This window comes from Crocodylus siamensis, chromosome 11 (genome assembly GCF_052110815.1).
Source record: "Crocodylus siamensis isolate JL-2025a chromosome 11, ASM5211081v1, whole genome shotgun sequence".
NCBI classification, from domain to species: domain Eukaryota; kingdom Metazoa; phylum Chordata; order Crocodylia; family Crocodylidae; genus Crocodylus; species Crocodylus siamensis.
In genome coordinates, this window is record NC_143405.1 from 24398111 (window position 1) to 24411184 (window position 13074).

General features: G+C 56.2%; 1 protein-coding gene across 8 annotated transcripts in view; it reads right to left on the reverse strand.

Moving 5' to 3' along the window:
- The window catches only part of SEMA3B (semaphorin 3B), a 40926-nt gene that overhangs the window by 7262 nt on the left and 20590 nt on the right, over nucleotides 1–13074 (reverse strand). For all 8 annotated transcript variants that reach the window (XM_090021753.1, XM_090021752.1, XM_090021751.1 and 5 more), the window contains 8 exons: nucleotides 6711–6830; nucleotides 6362–6455; nucleotides 5328–5447; nucleotides 2911–3056; nucleotides 2228–2342; nucleotides 1893–1962; nucleotides 1532–1676; nucleotides 537–756 (listed from right to left, as the gene is read on the reverse strand). In XM_090021753.1, the coding sequence (XP_089877879.1) occupies nucleotides 537–756; nucleotides 1532–1676; nucleotides 1893–1962; nucleotides 2228–2342; nucleotides 2911–3056; nucleotides 5328–5447; nucleotides 6362–6455; nucleotides 6711–6830 (1030 nt within the window). The remainder of the gene's footprint in view (nucleotides 1–536; nucleotides 757–1531; nucleotides 1677–1892; nucleotides 1963–2227; nucleotides 2343–2910; nucleotides 3057–5327; nucleotides 5448–6361; nucleotides 6456–6710; nucleotides 6831–13074) is intronic.

Consider the following 13074-nt stretch of genomic DNA (forward strand, 5'->3'; position numbering starts at 1 on the left):
AGAGACAGGCCAACAGCTGGCCAAGGTCAGGCCCAAGAGAAAGGCTGTGGCTTTCCAAGGCACCTGAAAGCCCCATGGAAGCCCACACGCAGAAAGCCTTGGTGTCCCATTGGATCTAGCAGGAAATGGTCCTGGGTTTCTATAATTCCTAGACCTCTGTGTATTTTACCAAGGGGAATAAGTAGTAGCATCCCACATTGTATGGATGGGGAAAGTCAAGGCACAGAAGGGCCAGGCAATGTGCACTGTAGGCCCATGGCAGAATGAGGAACAGACCCAGGTGCCTTCAGTCTCGATCAACAGAGCCACAGTGTAACAGGGTCTTATAGGATGACTGGGCTCAGAATATCTGCAAGCCAAATGCCCCCCCTGCGCAGGCTCATCCAGGGAGGCTGGTGCTCCTCACTACCCATGGGCTCCAGAATGGCACGCATTTAGGCCATCTTGGCCTGAGGGAAACCCTGGCTTTAAGCTGGGCAGTGCAAATTCCAGCCCAGCAGGGCCTGGCATCCCTTGGTGGAGAGGCACAGATGTACCTGTGCCAATGAAAAGGACATCATAATGCCCGTCAGCAGCAGTCACCCGGTCCACAGCTATGCGGGTGAAGGTGTGGTCTACGTTGGTCTGCAGGAAGACAGGCCGCTGGCCATGAGGCAGCACGGGGTTGTACATGAGTGGGTGGTTGCGAGCAAACTGGATCACATCGTCGGGGAAATCCTTGGTGGAGCTGAAGGTGCCAAAGGTTTTGCTGGGGCACTGCAGGGGCAGAGGGCTGAGTGAATAAGGGTGGGATGGGGACATTGGTATTGATCAGACACATGCCCAACCCACAAGCCCTTTGGGTCCCAACCCTGGGCTCCCCCCACAGCCCTGCCCCACAGTCCTGACCTGTAGCCCCCTGCTATCCAATCCCTGGGTTCCCCTACCTCTCTTGGTGCCCTCACTGCCAGCCCACAGCCCTTCAAACTCAAGCTTCAAGGGGACTCTCCCAGTTGGATGGTGGTAGCTTTGCTGTAAGGACATGTCCTCTGAGCATCTTGCAGGACTTGGACAAACAGCTCAATCCTAACCTCAGACGAGGCCCGTGGCAAGGCCTTCTTCCATACCCTTATCCCTTTGGGCTGCTAGGACCAGGCTACTTGTCCTATGATCTGGCCACATGTTGGCTGAAGGCTGTGATGGCGGCCTCTCTCTGCTCCTCTGCCCAAGTCCTCTGGACGGGACAGGGAGGCATTTCCCCTAGCCAGAACCAAGGGACAATGGTAGGGATGGGGACGGATTGCTCCCTAACATCCTATGGGCCAGAGTACTGGGGCAACAGGCTCTGGGTGAGGCCCTGGGTACAGTTGGAGACATCCCAATCTGGTCCTGCCACAGAGTCCAGTGCCCTGGATCTCTCCTAGCCATGGGGTTTTACCCCATCTGGTGGAAGAGAAGGAGGAAGAGCTGTCCCCAGGCAATGCTTCCCAACTCTCCCTTTCCTTTTGCATCCCCAGACCCTGGACAATGGGTCCCTCCAGCACATACATACCATTCCAGGGCGGGGGTATGGCACGCGGCTTTGGTAGGACACCCACTGGTAGTTGGGCCCCTCCTTGTGTGCGAAGGGTCCCAGGAAGGCTCTGCGGATGTCATGCATGGTGTACAGGCAAACAGCGGAGCCCCTGAACACTGAGCTGTGGGCATACAGCAATGGCAAAAGTATGACAGGTTGTAGGGCAAAGGACACAGGGGAAAGGGGAAAGCAAACAGAGACATGGGGGAGATGTTAGGAGAGACAGCAGCTCCTGGGCAGCTCTTGTAGAAAGTCCTCTACTGAGAACTGCCCAGTGCTTCCTGGAGAAGGGGCTATATTGCAGGGGGAGTGGGGCAGGCCTTCCCTGCTCCTGTACCTGGAAGTGGAAAAGACGGCATAAAGCAGGGGGTTGCGCTTGTCCTTGGTCTGCAACAGGAAGACGTCACCTGTGGGTGGGTAGGGAGGGATGGACAACATCGCTGACTGGCCCCAGCACATCCTGTGTCACCTACTGGCTTGGGCCACATTCTCCACCCCAACCTTCTGTACCCCCTGGCATCATCACCAGGCATTCAGTGGCAGCTCCAAACTCCCTCCACCCCTGGGACACTCAGTGGCTGTCCCCACCTCCTCAGTTCCCTCAGCCCAAGCCCAGAGTGCTCAACTTCCACTGCACCACCTCCTGCTCACACAGGTCCCAGCAGCACTCACGCAGCTCATCAAAGTAGGTGTCGCCCCCGTCACTGCCTGGCACAGAGCACACCAGCCGGGCCTTCAAGAATGTTGTCCACTTGTTCACTAGGCTCCGCTGCCCACCCATGTCATTCTGTGTTGCGGGGAGAAGGGCAGGGTCTGAGCAGAGTCCTTCTGCACGTCCCAGGGTGGGGCAGGGGGCTCATGGGAAGGGGTCAGGATCAGTGACCTCCCCTCATCGGAAGGGTCAGGATCAGCAGGGCTTGCTAGGCCCGTCATGCCCTAGCAAGCCCTGCTGTAGGTCACACTCTACCTCTGCCCTGGAGCAACATGGCTGCTCTCTGGGGCTCCTGGCACACAGGGACAACACCCATCATCACCTCAGGACCCCAGGGGAAGCTGGGCAGGATCCTGGGCAAGATGGGAGACAGATGCTCTCCTACCTCCAGAACTGTGCTGCCTCCAGCCTGGCCCCACTGGTCAGGGACAAGAAACCCTGCATGAGCTGGTCCTGACACATGGTTTGCCAACACAGCCAAGGGGGACCCCCAGGCTCAGCTGGCAGAGGTCCTGCCAAGGTGCCAGGCTGGGCTCCAGCCCAAGCTCAGGCCCAGCATTGAAGATCTCAGCATCTACTTCCCCCCAGATACTTGGTGACAGGAGCTTTCCCCAAGATCCTGAGTGGGGTGGGGAGCTCTCACCCTGCAGATCTGGCCAATGCGGGCAAAGCTGGACTTGCCCAGCCCTTGCTGCCCCTCCACTGCTGTCTCCCGGAAGAAGAAGTAGATCTTGTCATCATCAGGATTCTCACTCTCAGGGATCCAGAACACATCCACAAATTTGGGCTCTGGGAAGACAGAACAGGGCATGACATGTCAGGTAGGTGCCAGGCATGTGTGATCCCTGCCCAGACAGGAGAACATGGGCTGAGCTCAGCTTTTCTACAGCACCCTCTGCAGGTGGACTGTTCAGTCCCATGCCAGTCCAGCGATGGGGCATTACAACACACCCTCTGAGAGATGTAGAGGGTGACTTGTCAAAAGATGAATAAAGAATCAGTGGTAGAGCTGAGAATGGGACCCAGGAGTCCTGAACCCCAGCCCCCTTCCACTCTCTCTCCACCTACTGCTTTCTGAGAAGTGCAAACAAGTCCTCAGCCTAATGCTTCCCAGGCCCTTGATCACTCATCACTTCAGACTCAAGTCATTCACAAGGAGAAGCAGGATTAGGACGAGGCAGCAGGGCTCCTCCTACCCCACCAAAAAGGATGACCCTTAGCCAGTTAGGGGGCTGTGGCCTTAAAGTGGCAGAGCAGGAAAGCCAATGGCAAACTGTATGGCAGTCTGCAGCTGAGCCACTCTGCCTTGCAGGATAAACCCCCTGCCCATGCTGCAGATGCCACCACAGCTTGACTGGGTGAATTTCCATGTTTGCAGCTTGGTGGTTGCTATAAAAACTGAAGAAGGAATATCAGCATTTTGCACTGAACAAAATGCAGGTTTTCCCCTTTTGGAAAGTCAAATGAGCTGATTTGGTCTTGAAATATTTTAAAAAGAAAAATCAGACCATTTCAACTCTTGCAAAATTCTTTTTTAATTTTTTACTAAAATTATTGCCACATTTGACCTGAATGTATGAATTGCTCTGCTCCCTCAGGTTGCATTTCAGAGTATAAACTGCAGTTTTTAAAAAGCCCCCCAGTCCTGACTACAGGCAGCTCTGAGCTGGTGCAGAGGGTGCCCCACACACTTGCTCCACTAGATGGTAGCACAAACCCAAAGACTGCCATGATGATTTAACAGCGCAGCTCCAAGAGCCAGTCAGAGATAAAGAATAACAGGACCTGTGTAGACAGGTGGTGCTTCTCAGCACAACTAGGAAGCCAATGCTATATCCCCCCACTCCAGGTTGCCTTCTGCCACCCAGCCCTGCCAATGCCCCTCAGTTTGGATCTGCAGCCTCTGACTGTTTCAGCCCTGGTCTCTCCTGGGTAGAGGTCAACCACATCCCCAAACGACCAGCACCCTTGACCAGTGGTGGTTAAACCACTCTTCTTGCTCATGCCTTCATCTCATGAGGGTGGCTGGGCCCACTCTGGTCATTTTGCCTGACCCTACAGAGCTGAGGCTGTGAGATGCCACCCACTGAACCCAGTAACCATTTCAGACAGCACCATGGGCTTCTCTGGTGCCCTCACGTGGCCCTGGTTAGTGAAGTCCTGGGGTGAGAGGTCCCTGCCTCAGCCCCACACTCTCAGGGGACACTGCTGCTCTTCAACAAGGCCCATTTTCAGGCAATGGTGTCATCCTGCTGGGCAGAAAGACAGAGCAGGCTCTGGGCAGAGCTCAAGGGCACCTTATGCCCTGCAGCCATGTGAGGAGCTCTTTGAAGTGAAGTACAGCTCAGGGAGCAACTCCCAGGGGATGAGGCTCTGAGGGGAAGATAAGGCAATGCTGGGAGCAAGGGCTCTGCTCCACTCTTGGAGCCTGTCATGCTAGAACAAGCCTTCCTCAGGGGGAGTGAGGCCCTTGCAGGAGGACAGGTTTATTGTCTAAAGCCACACAGATATGTGTTGAGCCAGTGTCTTCACGCACCCTGCTGCAGCCCCTCAATCCTGAGCCATAGTCTCCTGCTTTTCCAGTCCTGGCTCCCCACAGCCAGCTCTGCCAGCATCCCTCACTTCTGACCCACAGCCACTGCTACTGTAGATGTGGGCACGCCCCCACCTTCCAAAGCTGTGATTTGGAAATCACCTATAGAGACTGACAGGCACTCAGGGCCTAACTCTGCCTTGTCCAGGGTCTATAACACCCACACAGCACCTGGCCTAGGGCAGGGTGGATCAGACTCCTGGGACAACATGCTGGTTCAGCAACAGGTTGAAGTGGCCACCAGGCTGAGGCAGCTGAACTCATCTTCCTCCTGGCACCACCTATGACAAGGCCTCCCTAGCCCAGGTCCTGTGCACAGAACACTGCACCCCCTAGCAGCAGCAGACTCGTGTTCCCAGTAGACCCTAAGCCCCTGAACTTTCATCACTCGCCACCCACCCACCCATCCTGCCCTTCCCCCTGGGCTGGGGCAGAACTGGACAGCTCCCCTTGCCCTTAGCATTTACCATTGAGCCAGCGGGAGTCATGCTGCTCAGTGCGGATGGACGGGCGTGGGCCCAGGCTGCGGAAGATGGTGAAGTCACGGCCCATCAGGTCAGTGGCCACCCCAGAATACAGCTCCTCACCTGAGAGGGGACAGAGGGATAAGCATTACCCAGGCAAGTCTGCCTCTACCCTCCCCTAACACCCAGGCATGGGGGAAGACCAGACGTCCTGCCTCAAGTCAGCCAAGGAACCTCAATATTGCCCACAGGCCCGCTCCCTCACTCCACCCTCCCCTTTGACATTAGAGGGCTTTTACAGATGTGCTAAAGGAGTGGGGGGGACACTTTAATTAATTAAAGCACTTGGAGCATCATGTGTATTAGCTTCCCTGCGCTGAAAAATGGAGGTGGGGGAGCTTTAGTTAAAGTGAGCCCACTGCCATTTTTCAGTGTGGGGACACTGATACATGTGATGCCGGAGTCTGCTGCAGTGTGGTAATCACCATGCTCCAGCAGACTTCATTAAGTGAGTCTGCTCTCATGCGCTATAATTACAGTGTGTTGGAGCAGCCTTGCTGCATGTGTATAGGCACCCAGAGTGATGTACAGGGTGCCCCCCCTAGGGAAAGAAGGGGAGTAGCAAGCGAATCCCTGGAAAATCAGTTCCAGAGCCAGAAGCAAGGCCTTGAGAGTGTGGGTGGCAGTGATCCTAAACTCCAAAAAAACACTAGCTGCACAGGTGGACCCCACGCTGGGCACAGTGTCTGGTCCTCATCCTCCTCCAGCCTTGGCTTTTGAGTGAGCTCAGAGACTTTAGTCCCTTGGCTAGGACAGTCCCAGGAAAGTGACACACAGGACTGGGCTCTTTGCTCTCCCTTGGTGAACTCTAGGCATTATGCTCCAGGCATCCTACAGTAGGCATGAAACAGCTCTACCCTGTGCCCCCTAGGTCTCTCAGCCAGAGACACTGTAGGGAAGTGGGGGCAGAACAGGCACTCTCCAAAGGCTGGCGATGTGGAGCCTCTGTGCAACGGTTTCCAGCCCTGTCTCCATACCCACGAGCACTGAGGCAGCCACATGCTGGGGGTCGTAGGGGCTCTTCCCTTTGCCATCCTCTGCGGCCACAGGGTCCAGTTTAAAGACAGGGTCCTGGGAAGGAAGGAAAAGAATATGAGTGTGTGTGTGTGCAGGGAGGGGTGGGGGGTGGGGAGGTGGTGCTGGCAGGGCTGAGCAGCTCACAGGACCCTCCTGAGTCCCGGTGCAGAGAAAGTCCCAGTGTGCCCTGCAGGCTTGCAGCTGGGGGGGTGGGGTGGGGGGTTGGGAATGCCTGGGCCCTGATGTTTGGCCCATAACATTCCCCTGCATAGGCAGATATTGTGCCAGTCAGCATCTGTTGACTCTCACCTCCATGCGCTGCCCCACTTCCACAAAGGCACAGGTGGGATGGAAGGCGCCTGTGCCGCAGGCGTACAGGTGAGTGCGGTTGTAGAGATGCAGGATCTTGATGAAGTTCATGCACTCAGCCTACAAGACAAGAGGGCAGAGAGTACGCAGAGCTGGACAGCAGGGCACACACCCCACTCCCACCTGCTGTGGCTCCTCTCTTCAACACCTCTGATGGGCCAAACCAGGCAGAGACGCCTGCTTCAGTGCCTGCTCCCTCCTGTGGTGGGTCTAGCCCCAGGTGGGCTCAACAGCCACATAAGAGAAACTGTGACACTGAGCAAGATGCTGTGGGGGCCTATCCACACAGTGACTATCACAGTCGAGGACCGTGCCCAGGGATGGGGAAGGGTAGGGGGCTGTGGGTCTGAACTGAGGGGCCCTAAGGAGGAGACAGCTTTCCCCACTCCTGTCTGGGCACTGTCAGACTGTCTGCAGCCCCTTCAGATGCTATCGTCTCATGGGGTTGTTGGGACCAGGAGGCAGTGAAATGGTGTGGTGGGGAACAGGATCCCTTACTATGCAAGGCCTGGCAGGTGGCTGGTCTCAGGGGCCCTTCCCTGCCCTGCGTGGGCTAGCATTGCTGGGTAAGTGCTTTCCCAGAGCTTGGGCTCTGGCACAGACATTGCTGGGATGCCAGAGCACGTGGGAGCCCTGCTGACAGGCTGGGCTGTGTGGTGGGAGCTCACTGGGGCTGGAACAGCAGCTCCAGCTCTTGAGGGGGTGCAGGGGAAAGGATGGAGGTGGGGGTCAGGTTACAAGGGACAGGATGGAGGTGGGAGTGGTGGGGTCTCCACCTTTCCTACTGCTACTGAAGGACTTAATTTTGCTCTGAATTCCCCCCACCTTCCTGCTAGCTTCAGCCTGGACAGCTGAGGATGAGGCTCCAGACAGATGCCTTCCTTGTCTTTCTCTGTCCTGGTGCTGGGAACATAAGGTCCCAGGTCTGGGATCCACCCTTGCCATCCGTGGGGGATAGGGCTTGTGCTGGTGCCAAAGAAAGTTCCCAGGAACACTGGCTCCTTTTTTTCTTTTGGAAAATTTTTCATGTACCAGGTCAAATTAGCCAGATCAGTTTCGAACCCTTTGAATTGTTCAAAAGCCTTATGTGGCACTGGCTGTGGGGAGCCCTGGTTACTCCAGCCCCAGCCTCTCACAGCAGAAGGTGCTGTGGGGGGCACCCCTCATGGACCCAGACACAAGCCCCACAGACAAGCACATTCTTGGGTGAGACCAGGTCTGTGCCTCAGCCCCTCCCCACTCCCTCCCCCTGCCCCCTGCCCCCAACCTGCTCCGGGCAGCTGGAAGCTCATGTCTGTCTGCCTGGCTGATAGATGGCTCCATCCAGCCCATTAAGACCTACTAATATTTGAAATGTCTGAAATAGCTCAGCCTGCAGAGCTGTGGCTTCCACATCACTCCCTTGATTAATGGACAGGAAATATGGGATGGGGGCTACACTGCCCCCACTTTCCCTGATAGCAGCCCCCAGGGGACCAGTCCACTGGCTCATGGCTTCTGTCAAGGAGACAGGTGGCTTGAATGCTCCCCAGCACCTTATCTGCCTCCTGCTTTGCACCAAGGTGGAGGGGAGCTGGGATGTGGGGCAGTCTCTGGTCTGAGTCCCTCTGCCCCCAGGGTGCCATCAGTTGGAGGGCTGGAGCTTGCATTGCCCCAAAGGAGGAAGCAGCCCCTGTAGGTGTGTTGTGGGCGCTAATGAATGAGGAAACAGAGCCATAGGGTGCTGTATGTCATAGAGGGCCCAGAAATTGTCCATGAAAGGCCAAATCCTGCCAGGCATTTGGGCCATTCTACTTCCAGTGCCTTCAGTCCCCTATCCCATTTCCACCCCTTAGCTCAGTGATGTATACTAGTTCAACAGGGGATGCCACAGGTGTGAGCTGGGATGAGCTCCAGTGCAGAACAGTCCAGGGTCTGAGGCCCCCACAGGCCAGGGCAGCCTGAGCAATGAAATCTGTTTCTTTTCTTTCCAGGGCCACCCCCAAAGCACATTCCAGGTCTCAGGACTTCATGTTCAACCTTTTCCCCTAACTTCCTTGAAGATATTGAAAGGAGGAGGCTCTGCCTTGTAGAAACAGCACTCTGCTGGCAGCCCCACAGAGCCAGTGCTCCCATCCAGCCTTCTGCAGCACCCAATGACAGGAGCAACAGGGGCCGGAGAACCTGGGAGCCTCCCCCCAGTTGGAGTGAACACTCCTGCTGTGCTGACTCACTGCATCCATGCTGTGGGCAACACTGTTTGCATCCTCCCCCTGAGTCACTTCAGCCTCATGCCTCGTGGGCGGCAGGCACCTACCCATCTGGAATAGCCATTACCGGCAGGCGCTGAGGGCACTGGCCACAGCACGTGTTAGCCAGTGTTTTGGTTCAGAGAAGAAGAGGAATCTAAGAGTGATGACAATGTCCCTGGAGGCTCTGGGCACTCGGCTGCATTCCCAACCCCTGGGGCCCCACTGTCTTTTTTGTCCGCCTGTTAATGGAGAATGGTAATGGGGAGTGGAACTGAGTCAGCTGTGGGCTGGGCTGGGTCAATGCAAACAGACCCAGTCTCAGCTATTGCTGCCACCTTATAGCTCTTGCAAGGATGGCTGCAGACAGCTCATTGATATCTGTCAGGGGCCTGGTCAGGGCTGGCCCCTGCAGGACACCCTGCCCAAGGGTTGCTTAGAGATCCTTGTGCTGCTAAGAGTGAGACCTCTAGCTCTCTTGCCATTCTGGCAAGCATTAACAAGAAGGAGGAATGGCTAGGCAAACCCCTGAGACAGTTCCACCAGGAGTTACCTGACCTGACATTGCTATCCAGAGGCCTCCTTTTCCCAGCTTTGCCAGTGTCCTCCAGCCTGACTTGCAGCCCCGTTATCCCATCTTTAGGCTCCTCACCACCAAAGCTTGGCAAACCCACCAAACCACAATGCAAGGCTATTGAAGGGGTTTCAAAACTTATGGGGTCAGCTACTCTCTTGAAATCAGAAGCTGGCTGCAGCTACACAGCCACGGTGCATCTCTCTTGCAAAACAAACCCTGCACTACAGCTACCACTGGTAGGTAGGAAACCAAGTTTTGACTGGGAGAGGCTCAGGGCTATGACAGGCAGGGGCTGTGGGTCAGAAATGAGGGGCACTGACAGCTCGTGTGAGAGGGGAGCTAGCACAGCTGGAAAGGGGCCAAGATTGGGAGACAGAGATACCCACCTAGATCAGGCCCAGTCACCAGACAAGGACAGAAGCTGGAATCCCTGGGGAGTCCCTGCAGGGTACTGGCCAACACCAGTGGCGTGGGATAGGGGGAGGAGGTGGGATCCCTCCTTTCTATCTGTTGATCCCTCCTGGGCTGTGTAGCTAGGGGCCAAATCTCTAACCCATGGCTCACCCAAGCAGAGCTGTTGAATAAACAGTGGTCCCAGGGCTGTCAGGGATTGTCATCACCCTGCTAAGCCTCCCAGAAAGATAAACAGGCCTGTGCTGGTTGTTTAGATGCCCTTTCGCCCTGATGGCTGAGCCAGGCTCAGCACTGCCAGAAGGAAGCCAGATGGAAACAGAGTAGCAAGTGGGGCCAATTGTGCTGCCCCTCAAGTACCGCCTGACCCGAGCCACTCCTGCTGCCTGTTCCATGTCCCCCAGGACCTCACAATCTAGAGCTGCTTTTCCAGTAGCGCTCAACTGAGTCTGCGGCAGAGTTGGGGACCCCATTGAGGGTTCGAGCACTGGGCTGGGACAGACAAAGGGAGCTAGATTCTAATCCTGGCTCTGCCACTGGCCTGCTGGGCAACAGTGGTCAAGTCACTTCATCTCCCTGTGCCTCAGTTTCCCCATTGTCAAACTAGGCTTCAACCCCCCTTTCATCTGCCTTTTCTGTTTAAGCCATGAGCTCCTCAGGGGAGGAACTGTCTCTTGTTTTCGGTCTTGATTTCGGCTGGAGCTGAGATTTGTGTGATTAGCTGCAGTCCCAGCTCCATGGTACTGTGCCATGACATAACAGCAGCTCAGAAGCAGACATGGTGCCATGACCACAGGCCCTGTGGAACCAGGGGCACCAAACCACAGCAAACCCCACTTACAAATGTTGGCCTCCACTACCACATCTGAGCACCTTTCTCTGGCTAGTAGCTACCGCAGAGAGAGAATGATCACCAGCATACAGAGGGAGAAACAGGCCCAGAGAGGGGCAGTGACTTGCCTAAGATCACCCCAGGTCCATCCATCCTGGCCTTAAGGAGTCTGGGTCACTCTTTTTCTATCAAATCATGAATTCTTTGGATTTTAATAGGATTAATGGACAATTCCTCCCAGGCCCAACATGCCTTCTGTCTGTTCCATTGTCCTCAGTTCCCAGGAGGTAGATGCACAGCTCCATGGCCCTCATGCTGAGGCGGTGCTCTTTCAATTCAGTGTGTACAGGGGAGCTTCAGCCTGCTTGCCTCGGGGGAAGTCTCATTCCTGTGAGGTGCCACGGCCCCACAGACAGCCCTTGGCAGGGAGAAGCATGTCCCCTGCCCAGCTCATGTCCAGGCCACTCTGGGGCCACAGGGAACCTAGTCCTCATACCGAGAGCCAAAGCAGCTTTTCTCAGGCCATGGGCAGGGCTGAAGAGCCCAACATAGGCAGACACTCCTTGCCTGGGCCAGCAGCAGCATGCCTTGGCTCAGGGCTTGACGACCAGGTGACCAGGTAGCCATGGGACAGAGTCTGCTGGCCAGGGGTAGGCTGGGGGTTCAGCACAGGAGGCTGGGTCTGTTGCAACCACAGAGTTGTTGCCAACATGCCAATTCCTTTCACCATCACCTGCCCAGTCAGCTCAGCCCCCATGCTATCTACCCAGAGAGCTTCTCTCCTGCCCATGTGCCACAGACATCCCAGAATGAACTGGGTTTCGGACTCATGCCAACAAAGCAATGTAGGGAGTACTGCCTTAAGGGGATGAGCCTTGCACCTGGCGTAGGTGTGGGAAGGGGCGGTCAGGGAAGCCCCTGACTTACCGCCCTCCCTGGGTGGATGAAGCTCAGCACATCTGCTCATAAAGACCTCTCCCTCCCAGAGCAAACAGGCCGAGCACTCCCCCTTTCAAAGCAAACAATCACCCCTTGTCTCTGAGCCAGTCCAGGCTGCTTGATTTATGAAAGGAAAAGGGGGTAGGAAAGGGCTCTGTGGTGTCAGGCCTGAAGCCCCACAATCCCCTCCCACAGTGGGGGGATGGCCAAGGGCTTCAAAGGCAATGGGTTTGCTTGGAAGCCATGCTCCGGTACCGATCAGAGGTGTGAGCTCAGCTTATAGAAAAGACAATTAAGAGGGAACAAGATTGCAGTCTTCAGATATCTGAAGGGCTGCCACAAAGAGGGAGAGCACCTTTTCTCTCTCGCTGCAGAGAACAGGAAATGGCTTGAAGTTGCAGCAAAGTAGGTTTAGATTGAATACATGGAAGAACTTCTTCACTGTTCTAAATAGCCCAGCAGTGCCCAATCCCTCTGTGGGCCTGATCTGGCTGGTGGACACAATCTGGTGTCCAGGGCAGGCACAGCAGAGCCTAATTCAGCTGTGTGTAGGGTGGGGGGGAGGGCCAACCAGGCCCCCATCCAGCTGCACAGGGAAGGAGACTTGGCCAGGCCAGGTGCAGGCTGACCTGACCATATGGGAGTAAGGGGGCATGCCTTGGCCCCAACCTGGCTGGGAGGAGGGAGGGGGCATGCTCCAGCCCTGCAGGAGGGAGGGGAGGAGGGAGGTGTGGTTGTGCCCTTATCTAGGCCTATGGGAGGGAGGCTTGTGGCCTGGCTCTGACCTGGCCCACAGGGCTTTGGCTTTTGGCAGAGGGTGGGGTGGCAGTACCACCACTGCTTCCCTGCTGCTAGAGGTCCTGGCCCATGGGGAGCCCCAGGCCAGATTTCAAGGCTCTGCAGGCTTCATATGACCCAGAGCCCAGAGGTTTCAGCACCCTTGAAACAAACTGCCTGGAGAGGCTGTGGAGCCGGCATCACTGGAGGTTTTCAAGAAGAGGCTGGATCTGGTTAACCACAGAGGTTGTCACCTGGGGGTAGGTGTACCCCTGGGGGTACCTGGGAAGGCCCTAGGAGGTATGCACAGGCAGGTGGGGATGGAGTGTCACCACCCACCACCCCGCGTCACTGCCTCCCAGGAGAAGGGCCAGGGGTGAGGGGCCATGGCAGCGGTCCCTTTCTGCGGGCTGCACAGGCACCGCCTGGCCTGCTGGACACAGGGGGGAAGCTCACATGCGGCCACTGCTGCCACCCACCATCCTGCACCCTCTCTTTATCTGGCCACGCACCACCTCCCCCACCCCCACCCTGCTCTGC